The sequence below is a fragment of the Juglans microcarpa x Juglans regia genome, chromosome 1D, assembly GCF_004785595.1.
Source record: "Juglans microcarpa x Juglans regia isolate MS1-56 chromosome 1D, Jm3101_v1.0, whole genome shotgun sequence".
NCBI lineage: Eukaryota > Viridiplantae > Streptophyta > Magnoliopsida > Fagales > Juglandaceae > Juglans > Juglans microcarpa x Juglans regia.
The window spans coordinates 16,051,850-16,070,091 of NC_054594.1; the positions used below are offsets into that span (position 1 = coordinate 16,051,850).

Here is an 18,242-nt window from a genome sequence, read left to right on the forward strand (position 1 = left end):
ATATGTAACACCTAATCAACCTATTTTTTTCATTAAAGAACTTTTAAGACTATTTAAATATTTTTTAAAACTTCTACCGCAACCCAAAACAGGTTCGTAGTGTTCATTAATATTTAGAAGAAAATTATTAATTTTATTAATAAGACGTCTTAAATTAATTATATAATAAAAGAGAAATACTACTTTTGGTCTTTGAATTTTGTAATCTGACCATTTTAACCGGGGAAATGCCAAGTGAATCGAGAAAAGGAGACGGTGCATTTTGTCTCTTTCCTTCTTTAAATTTATTCCTTCTCTCGGTGCCTGTAAAAGGGTACTATATCGATATGTTGATTTTTTTTTTAAATAATTGATCTACAAAATTATTTAGATTATGTCATATCAATTAATATAATTAAAAAATATAAAATTAATTATAAACAATATAATTTTAACACTTGCACGTTAAATACGTACGAGGTAACAAGATATATCATTTTTGTGTATTGAAACTTAAACTTTTAATTGGATAGAAATGAAGTTAAAAAAATATAAAATAAAAGGAAAAGCTCCATAAACCGATACATGCATGTGATGTGTGGATGTTTGCAGACTCACTAATCCCAATTATCAGAGCCAAATGCGTAGTCACTTATGTCATCAAGCAATTGTATGAACGTTGTGCCTAAGATGATTGAAATTTGGGTGATATAAAATATTCATCCTGCTGTATTAAAGCTTACTCGTTAAACAGAGGTACATATTCACAACAATTTCACCTAAAATAAAATAATAGTAGCTCATCCTATTTTTATAACAACCACAAAGATCCCCAAATCCTTGCATGACAAGAACTCTTAAATTTCCAGCATATTTTGTATGATATACATCTTTGGCTGCCAACCACCACATGAGACTAAGGGAAAACTATACGCCCTTTATTATATGTAGAAAGAAGTGAACAATGCAACCTAAATTAAAAGAAAGAAAGAAATAAATACATACATGGGGTGGATTTTACTTTCCTTTGCTTTTTTTTTTTTTTTTTTTTTTTTTAATATTTTATATGTTGGGACTTCTGCTGCAGTTAAGAATGAGAGGGGCAGTAGAGTTGATGCTGGGAGATTTGTATCCATACATGGCAATTACCTTATTTCCAAATCTTAACAGATTTGTCATGACTGGCTGATGCAACCATCCCTGTTACTGGTGACTGTGCCAAGGCTGATATTACACACTCGTGAGCTTGAATTGTCATACATTTATTCACAGCCAAGTTCCAGAGCTCCAGAGACTGCAACCAACCCATATGTAATAACATTAGCAACATTTGATGGAAATCAGCTGAGTCTCAGTTGTTGACAATTTAGCTTCAGAGAATTGCCAGTCGATTGATAACAAACAAATGATCATTTGTTTATTTTTATTCTTTCATCCAGCACTTGGGAGGAAAAGTAGAAAGCAATTGATAATACTGATATGGGACAATAACAAAGCAAATATCACCTGGTAGCCTCCAATGACCAAGAGAGTCGAGTAGCTTGGGTGGAAAACACAAGAATGGAACATGTTTCCACTGGAACTGAGCTCGTGAATGCACTCTCCAGATGCTAATGACCACACCCTAACAGACTCATGACTGACAGATGCCAAATAATCTCCAGTGGTGTCCCAACAAACGGAGTGCACTTCTGTTGAGTGCCCCTGATGTTTGAAAGACGGGACTTTATAACTAGTAATTGCAGATTAGATTGAGTAATACAGTTCTAAAATGATTTTATTACACGTGGGAAAGAGGAGTGCCAATAGCTTCCTTCAACTTTTCCTGAATTGGACAGTGATATCATACCTGCAATGAGTGTGTCTGCCTATCAGTCTCGACATCAAAGATGGACACAACATTCTCTGCAGCTGCAGCCAGAAGCTGTCCAATTCTTGGCTGAAATCTCACCTGTGTCGAACCTCCCTGGTCATTTAACTACAGTGGATCAGAACACAATAAACAAAATCCAACAAAGCCTCAAAATTTTGTGAAGAAAAGAAAAATAACAAGAAAGTCCCAAAACTAGCCTTGGAAATATGGTTGGAAGAATACTGATTAATTTTCCAGAAACGAATTTCACTGTTGGCATCGCAAGAGCAGAATAGGTCATTCTTCTTAGGGTGGAAATCAAGGGATGTTACATGTGATGTGTGCCCTGCATACGCCTGTAGGCAATAACTCGGCTGCAAGAAGAAACTAAATTAAGCGCTTATGGTAAATACACCAAAATGTTCATCACTAGTAAAATGATACAAGATGAATAAAGTCAATCAATTTGAACACCAACAGTTACGTAACTATCCATCAGAGACGTATGGGCAGAAGTACAAAATTTAAGAGCCAAAAAACCCAGTGATCCATCATAAGCCCAGTTGATCCATGCAATTTACTGTGTAGAAGGTTCAAGTTGTCATGACTGCAAATAGAACTTGCTTTGGCTGAATGTATTTACTTGTAAGAACAATGAAAGCGCATGTCATGGACAAACTATCATTACATAATTGACTATAAGCAATGCAATAACTTATCTTTGTAGATGTTGAAACTGCACGAGGCAACAACAAATGAAACAACGTGGTGTGTGGTTGTTTTTTTTTTTTTTTTTTTTTTTTTTCTCTCTGACAAAGTAATAGTTCGTAATTTCAATTATCTACTATATATATATATATATATATATATATATATGTATTTATGAGTGACCCAAAACAAAAAGATGCAACCCCAGAACGAGGTAAGCATATAAAAGAAACACCAAGTACACAATAATCCTAGCATCTAAAGTTTCATAGATCCAAAAATTCAATCAAAGAAGTAAAAAGTTCAGCAACAGGTTGCAGTAATGATACTTGGTAATAACAACTACTAATTTTTACAAATTCCCAAACAAGTGTTAAATGAAAAAGCAATGGGTTGAGGAATTTACTTTTGCAGCATCCCAAAGTCGCACAGTTGTGTCAAATGAAGATGTTGCCAGCTGAGTCGAATTTGGTCTGAAGCGGACATCAGTAATTATCAAAGTGTGATCTTCCGGGGTGCTATCAGTCTGTAGCGTCTCCATGTTCCAGAGAACAACCTACTAACAAAAAAAATGATAAGAATACACATCTCTCTCTCCCTATGTTTTTGTTGGGGGGTGGGGGTGAAATCATATAAAATCTTGTTGCCCTCTCAAACATAAGTTCTGTGTGAGCTCAAAAGACTCTCATAAGCTAAAAATTAACACACACAATTGCCAGGAGGCAAAGTGGCAAACTAAAAATTCATAAAGGATCGCATTAAATTTCTGGTGCAGTTCTCATTACCAAGAAGATTGGGACCTCAGAGGTGAAAGATTACTGACCCATTAGCCTTGTGAATGGGATATAGAAGATTATTTTTAGGTTGCTTGCTAATCGCTTAGGAGAGGCTTTGGAGAGGATCATTACAAAACCCCAAATGCTTTTGTTAAAGATAGGCAAATTCTGGATTCAGTCCTCAATGCTAATAAATGCCTAGACAATAGACTAAAATATAGCCAACTGGAATCCTATGCAAGTTAGATATGGATAGGGCATTATGATCATGTGAACTGGGAGTTCTTACTCTTATGTGCTTGGGAGGTGTGGTTTTGGGGAGAAATGGTACTCATGGATTAGATGGTGTATTTCAACTATGAGGTTTTCCGTATTGGTGAACGGCTGCCCACATGGTCTCTTTAATAGCTCTCGAGGTCTAAGACAAGGAGATCCTTTGTCTCCACGCCTATTTGTTCTTGTCATGGAGGCACTTAGTAAAATGATTCTAGCCTTGGTGAACAGTGGCTTTATTGAGGGATTCTCGGTGGGTAATCCTAATAGGGGCACCATTAACTTATCTCACTTATTGTTTGCAGATGATACACTATTTTTTGTGAGGCAAAAAAAAAAAAAAAAAAAAAAAAATTCGAACACTAAGGGCATTATTACTTTGTTTTGAAGCGGTTTCTGGGTTAAAAGTGAACTTTGATAAATCAGAATTGGTACTAGTGGGTAATGTTCCTAACATCCGGCAATTGGCTAGTATCCTCGGATGTAAGGTTTCCTCCTTTCCCATGAATTACCTTGGTCTTCCTTTGGGGGTAGCTGCAAGGTCTATATAGATTTGGGATACAGTGGTGGAGAAGATTGAACGCAGATTGGCATGTTGGAAGAAATCATCTCTCTCGAAATGTGGTAAGATCACCCTTATCAAAAGCACTCTTTCTAATTTACCAACGTATTTTTTATTTATTTGTATTCCCAATTCCAGCAAGTGTGGTGAACCGTATTGAGAAGCTGTATTGTGATTTTCTTTGGAGTGGATAGGAGAAGAATTCAAGTATCATCTAGTCAAGTGGGATAAAGTATGTTCTCCAGTCTCTTCGGGTGGGTTGGGTATTAGAAACTTGAGGATTTTCAATCAAGCCTTGCTTGAGAAATGGTTGTGGAGTGGATTGACCTATGGTGTGGAGATCAAGCCCTAAAGGATTTATCCCCATCAGTTTTTAGGATTGCAGGTGAGAAAGATGCCTCGGTGGATAATTGCATGGAGTCATTTGGGGAACAAGTCTGGTGGAACGTGAATTTTGCTAAAGCCGCCCAAGATTGGGAAGTTGGCAGCTTTGAGGAGTTCTTTGGTCTTTTATACACTATGAGGCAGAAAACCCAAGGAGCAAATAAGATGTGGTAGATACTCACAGGTAAAGGTAAATTCTCGGTCCGTTCTTTCTATAAGTCGCTTACACAACCATAAAATACGCAATTCCCTTGGAGAAAGATATGGAGAAACAAAGCGCCTCCGAAAGTGGCATTTTTTGTATGGACAACAGCATTAGGTAAGATCTTGACGACAGATAATCTACGGAGACATAAGGTGATCATAGTAGATTGGTGTTGTATGTGTGGGAAAAATGGTGAAAATGTGGATCATTTACTGTTGCATTGTGAGGTGGCTGGAATGTTATGGAATGAAGTGTTTAATAGAATGGAGTTAGCTTAGGTTATGCCTGCCATAGTGACAGAGCTCATGGCCAGCTGGATAAATCTACGAGGTTTCCCACAAATCTCAGCGGTGTGGAAAATGGTCCCGATTTGTATTATGTAGTGCCTATGGAAGAAGCAAAATGACCAGACATTTGAGATAAGGAGTGCTCACTTGAAGAGCTTAGATTATTTTTTGTTAGCACTCTTCTTCTTTGGGCCACAGCTATAGATTGTTGTGGCCTCGATTTTCATGATTTTCTTGTTTCTATTACCTTTCTCTAACTAGGTGTGACCTTTTGTATACCATCTTGTGTACTTGGGCTATGCCTATTCATATCAATATAATTGTTTACATATAAAAAAAAAATTCTGGTGCAGTTGCTGAAAACATAAAAAGCGAGATATCATGGTAATAATGTCAAAACAGATAAAAATCCAGTACGCAAACACTAGAAGTTCTAGATATAAAGTTTTTGGCTTCAGGCACATCTGTTAAAAGATTCAAACCATGGTGGAGACGTTTCTAGATAAAAGAGTTAAAAATTCATTCTCGTTGTCTTCTACAATACAATCAAGATAAAGGCTGTTAAGACTACTAAATAATAACAGAAAAAGATTTTAGATAACTATGCCACAGTTGTAAAAGCACATCAAAACAAACTCCTGGCATTTCACCATCTTACCAGGATGATGATACGGTGGTGATGGCCCAAATATTCTAATTTATAATAGTTTAGCCCTTCATATATCAACCTTTTTTTGGCGACGGAGAATCCCAGAGACTGTGCAAAATGCAATGTCTTTTACCCGGTTAAACCCTGGACCAGTGTAGTGTGTCCCCATCACATGGATCAAGTAAATCCTCCACCATTCACCGATGGGACATGGCTCCTAGAAATTGTTCGCACCCAAGAGTTTGAACCTTAGACCTAAAGGGAGCATACCACTAAAACCAAGGTTCTAATGACTTGAGCCGACCCCTAGGGCTTGCCTATCATATATCAATCTTTCTGGGCACTTTTACAATGTTCTACCTTTACCCCCATGCTTTTGAGCAACTCCACGTGTGTAGGAGATTAAAACTTGTCCACAAAAATAAAACTTTAAATCATATCCAATTTACATGTAAATTGCTCTCTCACCTCCTAATGTTCTCTGGTTGGGCTATATATAATAAATAAAACAATGAAATCTATAGTCATAGTTAAAATCCTTATAAACAACTAACACTGTCTCTGAGCCCAACAGCAAATAAGAGAAAACTACAAAAAGTGTCCAATTAAACAAAAAATGTAAAACAAACATCGAGAGGAAAAAGGGTAGAAGATGACTTACAGTTTTTTCTTCCCAATTGCAGCAATTTTCAACTGTTGTTTTTGTCTTTTACTTAAAGGTAAAATATGTCATTTAATTGGGATTTTTTTCTTCAAAATACACAATTTATGATATTACTTGATTCCAATTTAGGTGTCAATTTAATTGGGATTTTCTTTGGTAACATTGCTCAATATGTTCATGATATTACTGAGGCATTGCAGAAGGGCGGTTAAATAAATTGAGGTGAGAAAAGACACTGACAAACACAAGGCACTAAATACAATGATTCTGTGACGTCAACAAGAACCAGAACACTAGTCATAAGATTTTTTAGCTTTCATCAGTAGTGTGGGAGTATTAATTGATCTACAATTACTATAATAAAAGATTGTAAACAAAATAATCAGCATAAGTAGAAACAGTAATTAATATTTCCTCTAATTTGGTATCTTCAAATACTCGGAGTCTATTTCTTAGGATGCTACAATGCATTATACCTTCTTGTCATGCCCAGCACTGGCCAATAACTTGCCATCCGAAGAAAAATGACAGCAAACAACTTTGCTGTTGCTTTTACGTATAGAACTGACTTCATTGAAGGAAAAACCTAATTTGGAGAGAACATATTGTCAGTTGCAGTTAATTTAAACACTCATCATTGCTCAAACCATGAGAACATAGTTTACCTTTTGAAGTTTCTGCAGCATGTTCAGAAGTGTTCTGTTTCAATGCACCAAACAAATCCCTTCCATCTCCATCATCAGGCGAGAGAAAGGATTCCACATTATCTTCTAAAGAGCCAACATCTCCAAAATGATCCATGTCTTCCTACAATTCAAGACAAAGTCATCAACGGGTCTTGATGGCAATGCAGTGCATTCTGAATGGATGCTATATTTTTCTTTTTTGGAATAGAGTATTTCACATTCAGAAATGTCATTCCAAACCACAGATCCTAGATGAGTTATAAGCTTATCACTAGAATATGTCACTTTACGGGAGTGCAAGATCCCACCACAAAATGGGCCCCACCATAATCAAGTAATTTGTGCCATTACATTTTAAAAATATTGCTGGCACTTAATCCTTGATACACAATCTCCAACTAGGCAATACATTATGGTAATCTTAAATGGTCTAAATCATCTCCCTGGAGTAAAATTTGATATCTGAGGTGGAACATATTAGCTTAACTTGAAAACAACGTGCGCATTAAAAAAAAATACTTCACATTAGGTATGCAGGTTACACAGGTTATAACATCTCAAAAGTTTATATACCAGCTGGTTTGTGGATGATGCAAGTCCACCTGCCCCATCTGCACCGAACATCATTAAACCTTTTGACACACTACCGACATTCTGCAGATTACCAGCCATGGCAACTCCATCACCAGGAGTATGTGTAGATGGAGTTGATGGCTGAGAGTTTGGCGAAGGACCGAGCGTATTTCCTGTGCCATTACTGTTAGCAGCTCCGGAAGATGAAGGCCCTTTCCTTTTGCGGGTATTCTATTACAATAACAAACAACCAAGTTACTAACTTGCAATAAATAACCAAAAAATACCATTATGAAACGATTGTACCTCCAACTCAAATAAGTTTTTGAAGACAGCAAAATGATATAGGTAGCAGAAGAATAAAAGTCGTTACAGGATTATGTATTAGTGAACAAAACCTGTTGCACTTGCTGTGGATGCAAAGGGTCCTGTTGTTGAGAAGAACTCTGTTGGATTTGTGGCATGTTTATCTGCTCAGAAACGCCAAAGGCTCAGATAAAGTTACAAGACAGCTCATTGGCTACCCTTAAACAACAATAAAAAAATTGAAAAATCAGTACCATTTTTGGTCAGCCCAATAGTTTTAAGTTTCACAAATAGACTTAATAGTACAAACTCATCAAATCCTAAATGAATTTAGATTATTCACATAGGTAGGATGATTGGTGGAACCGGTACATAGAACAGTGATCTAATATTGAAAAAATAGTTGGTGCATACTATGTGAACTCTTCAAACAGAAATCTCCTCAACAATCAGAAATCTGACCAATGAGAATTGTTGGCGTCATATTTTAGTCAGATTTAGAGCATCTATACACACGTAAATCTCATATCATCCTGTGTCAACACACCAAGGAGGAGGGAAATGCAATTGATTGTGTTAAGATCAGAACTAAGAACTAAAATTTGTTCTATATATTTCTATCCTTGTTTATGGAGAGCACGTGGGGATGTGTGCCAGCAGAAATGGAGAGACTTAAACAATGCATTCCAATGCAGTATGGTCAACCTGGACTTCCACTCATAAGATTCAAGTCCCAAGGAATTTGGGACTAAGAAAAGAAAAATAACGGAACATAAGAAATAGCCTGCTCTATTTTCAGGGGTACAGAGCTACAGTGACGAATGAACTGGATAAAAAATTGTATTGACTTGAGACGAATGAGCACGATGCAGAACTCAAAGAACCATCAAAAGTGCAAAATTAAAGAGGTGGTTATAAAACTGGTCTAATTTCAAGGCTGGGGTAAATTTAAAAACCTCAAGCATTGATTTGGTGGGAAGATTCTAATGCGGGAAGATTCTAATTGGTTGGATACCGATTAGTGATGGGTTTGGGACCCTTTATTTTTCTTCTATTTAAAAATAATGTTATTGAGATTAGTTTTTTCAAAGGTCAAGGTTGTGTGTGGTTAAGACACATTTGATATGCAAAATACACCCCTGGAATGGCATAGTTATTCCAGTAGAATAACTATTCCATAGTTTGGTTGGGTTTTCCGATGCTCCTAAAAAATGAGAAATAACTATTCCTCTTAAAAGATGAGTGGAATAACTATTCCTGAGGTAGAGGAATGTAATTTCTTTTTAAAAGAACCCACTATTTTCATACTTAAAAATATATATTTTTTAGATAGCTTGGAGGTTGAGCACCCTAAAATAAGGTGAGGGTGGAAAACACCACTCCGATAGGCCATGGGGGTGATTGAACCACCCTGCAACCATTGGTTGTGATGCTTTCCACCCCTGTAGGCCATCGCCATTGGGATGTAAAACTCTACCCCCATTATCCATAATGGTTGGGTTGGTGGTCTGACCACCCCCACCCCTTCTTTGAGGGTGGCTGGCCACACAAAGTGACTTTCGAAAAAAAGAAAAATAAAAAAAAGAAGATTGAGAAAACAGTAGTTTTGGGGGAAAAACCATGGATATTTTAGGATGTTGCTCTAATACCAATGGGAAGCTTATGTGCTGCACCAAACAAATAAATAGGAATGTCCACTCAAATAGAATAGGAATGTCCATCCTGCATACTAAACGCACCCTATGTGAATTTTGTAATGACTCGTATCATTAATGGCATTTTCAGAAGTCTGCAGGTGGTTTTCGATTTTCCCTCAAACCCTAGAAAGTGTGGTGCTTTCTTTCATGAAGGATTAATTGGTAGGAAGCTACTAGTGCAATTCTTGGACTTGGCCTTTCATCACTACTGTTTGCTGTGATTTCCAGCAAGTTAAACCAGATCTGAAGACCTAATTTGGGTAACCAACATGCCTTTTCTTATTTATTAACCCTAAACATAGTTTTCCTGGATCTACTGAAAGACCAATGCTTGATATGAAACAGCAAGGACTATTTCTGCGGACAGTGAACGAGAAACACTTGTCCAACTGAACAAAATTTACCTTTGACGAAGTTGATTGCATTGGAGAACCTATGGACCCATCATTTGCAATTGATTGGCCATCTTTTGCATTCATAGAGCCCCTAGACAATCCTCTGAACCTTTGAGGATCCATATCTCCATAGATAGGTGAACTACCAAGGGTTCCTTGTGCTTGCACCTGTGATAAGAGTTGTTGCTGTGGCAAAAGCTGGAACTGATTGGCATTCTGTAGGAAAGGCTTTTGAACTTGTGCACCTAAACCCGGCCGAATTTGGTCAATGCCCTGAATATTTTGGCAAAAGCCTCAGTTAAGAACTTGGAACCAATGAGACATTTTTATGTGAATATATTGCACATGTGTAGTCCAGTATAGAACTTACAGTTAATGGCCACCCCTTCAATGGCAGACTGCCAACTCCAGAGTTCAATCCTGACAAAAGCAAAGACAACAAAGAAATATAAAATTACTCAAAGCATGACGTATGACTTGGGGCTGCTGACTTAGCGGCAGTGAGACAGAAAATTTTCTTTGTCGTCAAATCCATTAGGAGATGCAGATCCTTAGTACACCACATTCACGCATTCACAATTCATGGGACATTATTGATAGTTCTGTAAGGAAATCTATTTGCTTGTAGCTCGCATTTGATACTGAATAAAGCAAATCTTGGTTTTTGTTTCCCTAGTGATAGACCTGCAAGAGGGGGGAGATGGCAAGTATCTAGATGAGACCATGTCTTTTTAGGGCTATTCTGTATTTATAATGCAACTTCAGAAGTTACCTTCAATTTCAGTTGGAAAACACAGCCAGATGTTTAGGTAGTACAAGTGATCAAGGTCATATGCAGGAAAACTTGCAATACTCAGATATTATTTCTTAAAAAAAAATAATTTTATTAAAAAAAACTAGTCTATGAAGTAGTTTGTCTATCTGTTCAGGTCGGTACGTTTGCAAACTTACCCGCCTGAGCATAACTACTATCTGCTTTAACTTAGGTCAGTAAGATATTACTATAAAAGAACCATCAGTTCTATTTTACACAAAGAATACACACTAACGCTAACACCTTCCCTCATCAGCCCAAAATTCTGCCTGGATCCCACAAAGATGTAGGTGGAGATAACATCGAATTGAAATTGAAATAAGGCAGCACTTTTGTTTTGCTGTAAAATGGGGAGAATAAGAAAGGATTTTCAGTTGCATATATTTTTCGAGAAACTGTGTTTTCCATTATTTGGTGCCAACAGAAAAAAGAGTTTGGAAAATATTATTGCGGTGTTTGGTTGGTACGAAGTTCATTTACCCATCATCATCACCACTCTTCACCCCCCAAAACCACCAACCCCCCATTCTTGGTTCTGCAATATGGAGGGTTTTTGCAAAGATTGGGTGGTACCATCAAACAACCTCAAATGCCGCCGCCGCCACTCAGATTTGCCAAAAAAAAAAAAAAAACTGAAATAAATGTAAAACAATTAAAACACCACAACATGACAACAACAGCAAAGGGAAAAAAGAGGGAAAGGAAAGAAAACAACATCCATGTCGCAGTTGTTGAAAACAAAGGCATTGGCATCCCCATCATTGGCACGAGGAAGGGGAATCCTGCAAGGTGTGATTAAAGGGTGATGACTAGAAGCCGTTTGGCTATGAAAAAGGATATATTTTTTATGAAGAACCCTGAAGACCATGCAAACACAACATGTCTTTTACCAGGTTAAACCTTGTCCCGTGTAACGCTCCTACATCATGAGGATCAGGTAATTATAATTTTTTCACTAATAGGATGTCACGCCTAGAATTGTTTTGCACCCAGGGTTCGAACCTTAACCGGGAGGGAGCATACCCCCCAAAAACAAGGCCCTTACCACTTGAGCCAGCTCCTAGGGATTTTTTATGGTTAAAAGAATATGTTAGTAGGTGCATTTGTTAGAGGAGTAGTTTGGTCATTTTACGATAATTGTAACCTAGACATATAATGATAAAAGGTTTGGGAGAGGCAACATAAAGTTTTAGCTTTCTCTTTCTTTCCATGCAAATCTCACAGCATGAGATCAGAGCATATTAGGGCTTAACCTCTTCTTCATGATCCTTCAAACCAAATAACATTATTTGCACACCTCATAATTCCAAGTTATTTCACCAGTAACAGAGTACATATGTCTTAGACGATCCCAAATATCCTTGGCAATAGGAAGGCATATAAATGTCACCCTCAGCAGTAAGCTCTTGTGCCTCCACCATATCCTTACCGTCTTCAAATCTAGTGTTGGCTTTCATTTGACTGAAAGAAGCAACTATATTCTCAGCAATAGGAAGGTATACATTTGATTAAAAGAGCCAACTATATTGAGGTTGATTATCATATCATTCGAGCTACTATACTCATTGGAGATAAACTTACAAGTTTCGGTTGTAATTGGTTACAAAGTGGGCAGGTCACGGATAAGACTCACCCACCACTTCCCCTTATATATAAACATCTTCAAAAACCCTAATTTTCTTCTTCTTCTTCTTCTTCAAAAACCCTAATTTACAACATAGAGACATACGGCACTAAGATCCAATCAACTATGCTCAGATCTGAGTTAATGGTCTGCTTGGAAGTGTTTGACTGTTTCAATCGGTGGAGTTTGGAAGCTACAGTTTGGATTGGTGGAGATAATGGACGGTGGGGTTGAAAATCCACCCATACATTTACTTGGGGCAGAGGGGCCACCCCTCCTAGCCACAAGGGGTGGGGAAGGGTGCTGCCCGCTCGTTTGGGGCGGGAAGCACCCCTACTTGCCATTAAGGCATTTGATAAACTCACGGATTAGCTTGACCTTGCCAACCTTATTCATGCTACCAACTTAACTTAAAAATCTTTAACTATCTATTATTTTAGCATAACACTGGATTAGAAGTCCACATACAGGATCCACATCCACCTTGTAAGAGCAATCAAATGTGCATATCAGGCTTGGCAAGTGGGGAGGAACTTTTTTAGAATGGTACTCCTTGCTGACCTGAAAGCATAGGGCTCCTTGGAAATAGTCAAGTTATTCTATCTGTTTTGTCTTGAGTCAAAGTGAAACAAACAAATATATAAAACAACATGACAACCAACAAAACACAAGACTCGAAAAACAAAATGAATAGGATCTGAAAAGCTTATATATATATATAAGAACATATTCTACAGGATCTGAAAAGCTTAAAGTAAACCATCCAAGGGATCACAAGAATAGGTGAAGGGCGAGCTAGGATAAGAAGTAGGCTTTATGGAGTGATGAGGTGCAGAAGAAAAATATCAAGCATAATAAAAAAGAAATTAAAGAATAGAGTCAAGCAGAAAAGCCATAGATTGGAAGGTTCAATTTGCCTTGAAAAGGGTCCATAGAACAGAGAGAACGATATTAGCAGATATTAAAGGCATTGAGGAGCAAAGTAGATCACATAATAAACTTCCTCGACAGGCCTAGGATTTTTTCTTTATTAGAACTTTAAAAAGTTAATGAGAGGTGAATCTAAAATGGTAAAAGTCCACAGGAATAATTTAGTAGTAATTGCACAAGTACACAAAAATCTCACTACAAGAAAATGCTCCACACTAAACATTACAGCATTGACTTCCAAGCCACCGACCCATACCAATCAATGTTCTCTTGCTAACCCTTTATCTCCAGCTAGACATTACAACATTGTCTCCCAAGCCATAGATCCATTCCAATCAATGTTTTCATGCCAACCCACCCGTTGGATATGTCTCCTTTGCTACTGAGAAATGTAATAAGGACATTTCCTCAACTTCCTTGCTCAGAAAACTACAAATTGAAATTACTTGAACTGTCATTTTCCATTCTATTTATGGGTGAGATTCAACCTAGGATCTATCCAACATCAACCCCTCACCCACCACCTGTACAAAGGCCGATAGCTCCTCTTTATTGAATTACTATAGATGAAGTTTTACGAGCACAATTGTCTCCTATTAAAGATAGCCAATTCATGTAGGACTTGATAAGTCATACCTCCTCCCAAGGAGCCTATGAACTCCATTGACCTTAAGAACCTTCTACTAGAGCTTTGTCTAAAGAGCTTTCTGCTGGGAAGGTGTCATTGGATGTGGAACAACCCATGTCCACACTATGTAAATGCCCAATTTCAGAAAAGGAGATAATTGGTTCTATCTCCAAGGAAAGCTCAAGCCATATTCTATCCCCAAGCAATGTGGGATCCTATATACTACCTTACTATATATAATCTGTGGTATTACAATCTCCAACCCCCCCCCCCCCCCAACGAAAAAAAAAAAAACAGAAGAAAAATTCCCCAACATCCTTGTCGTGCCATTTTATCATAGTTGGCACAGGTCTAAGTTCAACACTTTTGGTTGGGATTGGCCCTGATATCATTTTTAACAACTCAAGGAAGTTAAAGCCATACTTAGGCCCATGCTCCAAAAGAAATAGTCAATTATATTTGGGGTCCCTTTAAATCATCATTGTAATACCACAAAATGTGTATAAGATGGTAACGAACAGGATCCCACATTGCTTGAACCATTAGAAACTTCCATACTCTAATGAGCTTTTGGTTAAAAAAGAACCGTAACTACCATTTTGTACTGCAAAGTAGACATGTCAGGTTACTGAATTTCAAAACGCCGTGATTCTAAAGGAAAACTCCCCTATAAACACGTACTACTAACCACATTAGTACTCCAACCACCCCTCGTAACTCCACACTTTGCGGCCAACACTTGTCCTACAGATGATCCCATTCCCTAGCAATTCTCCAAATTCACTCAACAAGCCTTGTTAAAACACTATGAGGTGCCTCACCTCAAGATTCAAGTAGAGAACATACTGCCCATTAATTGACTTAGAAATGCATGGATTCATCCCCCATTCCTTCCCCCAAAAAAAACCTCAAAAGCACTTTTATAATGATCCAAGGAAAGCCCAAGCCAAAATCTAGGACTGCACTCCAAAAGAACTAGTCAATGTTACAATTGGAGTCCCTAGGAATCATTATAAAGGGCTTATACTTCTCCATCTCAAGCAATGTTGGAGCCATTCACCACCTCTATACACAGTTATACCATCCAGGGTATTACAAATATTCCTCCTTAAATCCCCTACGTCCTTGTCATGCTAAGTCCATCATAGGTGGCATGATTAAAGTCTCACACTTATGGTTGAGATTGGCTCTAATACAGTTTGTAATGACTCAAGAAAAGCCCAAGCCACGTTTGGGCCCATACTCCAAAAGGATTGCTCAATGTTACAATTGGAGTCCATTGGAATCATTATAAAGGACTTAAATTTCTCACACCCAATCAATGTAAGATCCCATTCACACCCTTCCTATACACAATCATACAACTTTTCCACTAATTATGAAGCTATATGGTGACAAAAAAAAAAGCCCTCTGAGAAAACACCTAGCGAAGCTTCCCAAGGCACTTAACTCCATGGGAAAAAGGAGTAGTAAAATGTGAAATAAAATGACCAGGAAGACTAGGAAGTGCACTCCTAATCAGCAGTTAAAAGTGTATCTTATATCTCATTCTTCAATTTTAGAGGGATTTGGCACTGGATACTTTCTATAATAAAAATGCAATTTTATACCCTTGTTTCAGAAACATAGTACAAACATTGCCCACCATTGCCCTAGATATCATGTAAGCCATGCATGGCTTATTATGCTTGTTTTCTGGATTCAACACCAATTATTGGATCAATCACATGTTTCCCAACTTCGCTTGGTTAAAATATATGAATATGCAATGAAAAGAAGCTTCTAATAATGGAATGATACCTCAGTCACATATTTACGCTATAAAATCAGGTGTGAGCAAGAAAATAGTATCATCATGAATGCTTATTCCCTCATAACAAGTAATAGTACCTGTATTTCCTATTCCTGGTTTTGACTGCATGATTCCCTGTGCATAAATTGGAGAAGGATCCATAGGCAAGGATCTCTGACCAGCAGACATGTTAACTTCAACTTTGATGTCCTAAGAGGCGAAAAAAAAAAAAAAAAAGGAAGAAGAAAAAAGAACCAATATTTCAGACTTACAAAAGAAAAGAAAGGAATAATACAGGACGGTAGCATCATGTTGTCCAAGTACTTACAGTGTTCTGTTGACTTCGTGCCTGAATTTGCTGTAATGCAGCAGTCACACTTCCAGAGTTTCCTTGGACCAGCTGACTGCCTCAGAAAGATAAGCCAATAGATATTAAACTACACACAAAAAGAATATCACATGAATCTAGTTCAAAAAAATATACTGGTAACCCCACCCAGGATGATTAGTAGTTGTCTTAAGAAGGGCCATCCTAGCATCAAGAAGTGGTTGGGATGTCTCTGAATCCATTGGATGACTATGCTTCATGCGCTCCTCATACATTTTGGCTGCCAATGCACTAGCAGTAGACTGGCCAAGCATTCCTTCGGAATTTACAGCATTTACCGCACCACCAAGGGGAGGATGATTAGCATCCCTTCGTTGCAACTGAGCTTGACGCATTATTTGCAACTGTTGCATTTGCAGTTGCTGCTGCTCTTTTGCTTTAATTTGTTGAGACTTCGTACCATGACCATATAGAGTGGAAAAATCAATAAGGAGACCGGCATCAGATGCAGAAGCAAGCTAGCAGTTACACATAGGCATAAAATTTAAAGAGATACCTCCATGTAAGCTGCAGCAGGCTCCGAATGTTTTTCATTCGTCCTAGCAATGAAAATGTCCCAGAAAACAGACCACCATTCAAAGAGAAACCCGCCAGGAGCATCAATTGCTGCATATACAAGAGAATAGTTATATATATTTGCTAATCCCACTAGTGCAAATTATCCAAACCTTAGATTCAACCCAATTGACAATAATGAGATTGAATCTTGTTCAAATTCACTCAGGTAAAGGTCTATCTTAAGAAAGTTCAATTTTGTACTTCTAATTATATTTTACAAAATATAAAGCAAATTCCAGTATTTAGTAAGCTATACATTACCTACGGGATCCGGGGCAACCTTCCCTTCGGTCATGAAGGATTTTGCGGTGGCATGCAATTTTTTCTTCATCAGGTAATCATATATATAAACATCAAGCCTAGCAATATTTAGCAAAAGTAACAAAAATTATTTTTTTTGACAAAAATTATAAGGATTAAGGACCCATCATCAGAAACGTGACACCAGCAGCATACGCAACAACTGAAAGGATAGTTAGCAATCTAAAATGTACATTTTATCCGCTTCCCAATTACTCTGCGCCATTGTTTCCGGTCCGAACCAAACCTAAACTGCACAAAACCAAAGAGATCCAAATGCTCCTCAATTACTACCTCTCGTTGTCCCAGAACCAAAAATATAATCACGTAAAATATGAATTTTGAGAGAGAAAAAAGGTAATTGGATTAAAAGTGCATTGTTGGGAACCAACCTCAAAGTCAACACAGAAATGGATCAGAGCCTATATTACCGGTCTTGGACTTGGCGCAGGGACGATCACCATTGACCAATCATTCATATCTGAATTTAAACAAAAATCAACGATATATTTAAAATTCATGAGTATGATTCGACAATTAAAACAACTGTAACAATCGAATATCAAACCTGAGAAAGTATCGAGGGTTCGGGATCAGAAGCTACGAAGTTTGCAAGGGGGAGTAAAATGGTTCAAAGTTTAACAAGGACGAGAGTGTGATCTCGTGGAGTTTGGACTTTAGAGGCCTCGAAATGGTGAAATGGACGGTAGAGAAAGGAGTCCCAACGTCGGCTCGTGGAGTTTGGACTTTGGAGGCCTCGAAATGGTAAAATGGACGGCAGAGGAAGGAGTCCCGTCGGTTGAACTAGTCCGGGTTTGCCACATCAGATATGGCCAGGCTATTTTAAATTTTTGTATTGACGGAGGATTTGATTTGAAATTTGAAATATCAGGCATTTGTGTTTTCGTGTTGTGTAGTTATGAATGTTCGATAATATAGATTAAATCTGATTTTTTTAATAATTAATTAAAAATAAGTTAGCATAATACGATCTATTTAAATTTGTTTCATGTAAATGAGTTGAACTAAAATATATAAACTATTATTTGACTTTATTAATATAATTTTACATAAAAATTAAAATCTATATTTATTAGTAATCATAATATCTTAAAAAAATAAAACAACTTACTAACAAAAAATATCAATATTTTTCAAATTTTAACATATAATAAAACTAATATTACAAATTCTACAACAATAAATATGAGC

At 37.3% G+C, this 18,242-nt stretch overlaps 1 protein-coding gene across 1 annotated transcript; it reads right to left on the reverse strand.

Moving 5' to 3' along the window:
* Positions 1-685: 685 nt before the first annotated feature.
* Positions 686-17,768, reverse strand: LOC121265224 (transcriptional corepressor LEUNIG_HOMOLOG-like). Its single transcript, XM_041168769.1, has 19 exons — positions 17,599-17,768; positions 17,423-17,511; positions 17,225-17,282; positions 16,992-17,089; positions 16,669-16,778; positions 16,281-16,564; positions 16,113-16,188; positions 15,883-15,994; positions 10,367-10,416; positions 10,006-10,269; positions 7,997-8,068; positions 7,599-7,829; positions 7,005-7,146; positions 6,816-6,925; positions 2,946-3,095; positions 2,050-2,205; positions 1,829-1,945; positions 1,486-1,683; positions 686-1,273 (listed from the first exon to the last, which is right to left on the reverse strand). Exons 3-19 carry the CDS (start codon positions 17,254-17,256, stop codon positions 1,130-1,132), a joined length of 2,346 nt encoding a protein of 781 aa, XP_041024703.1. The 5' UTR covers positions 17,257-17,282; positions 17,423-17,511; positions 17,599-17,768; the 3' UTR covers positions 686-1,129.
* Between the last annotated feature and the right edge of the window lie 474 nt (positions 17,769-18,242).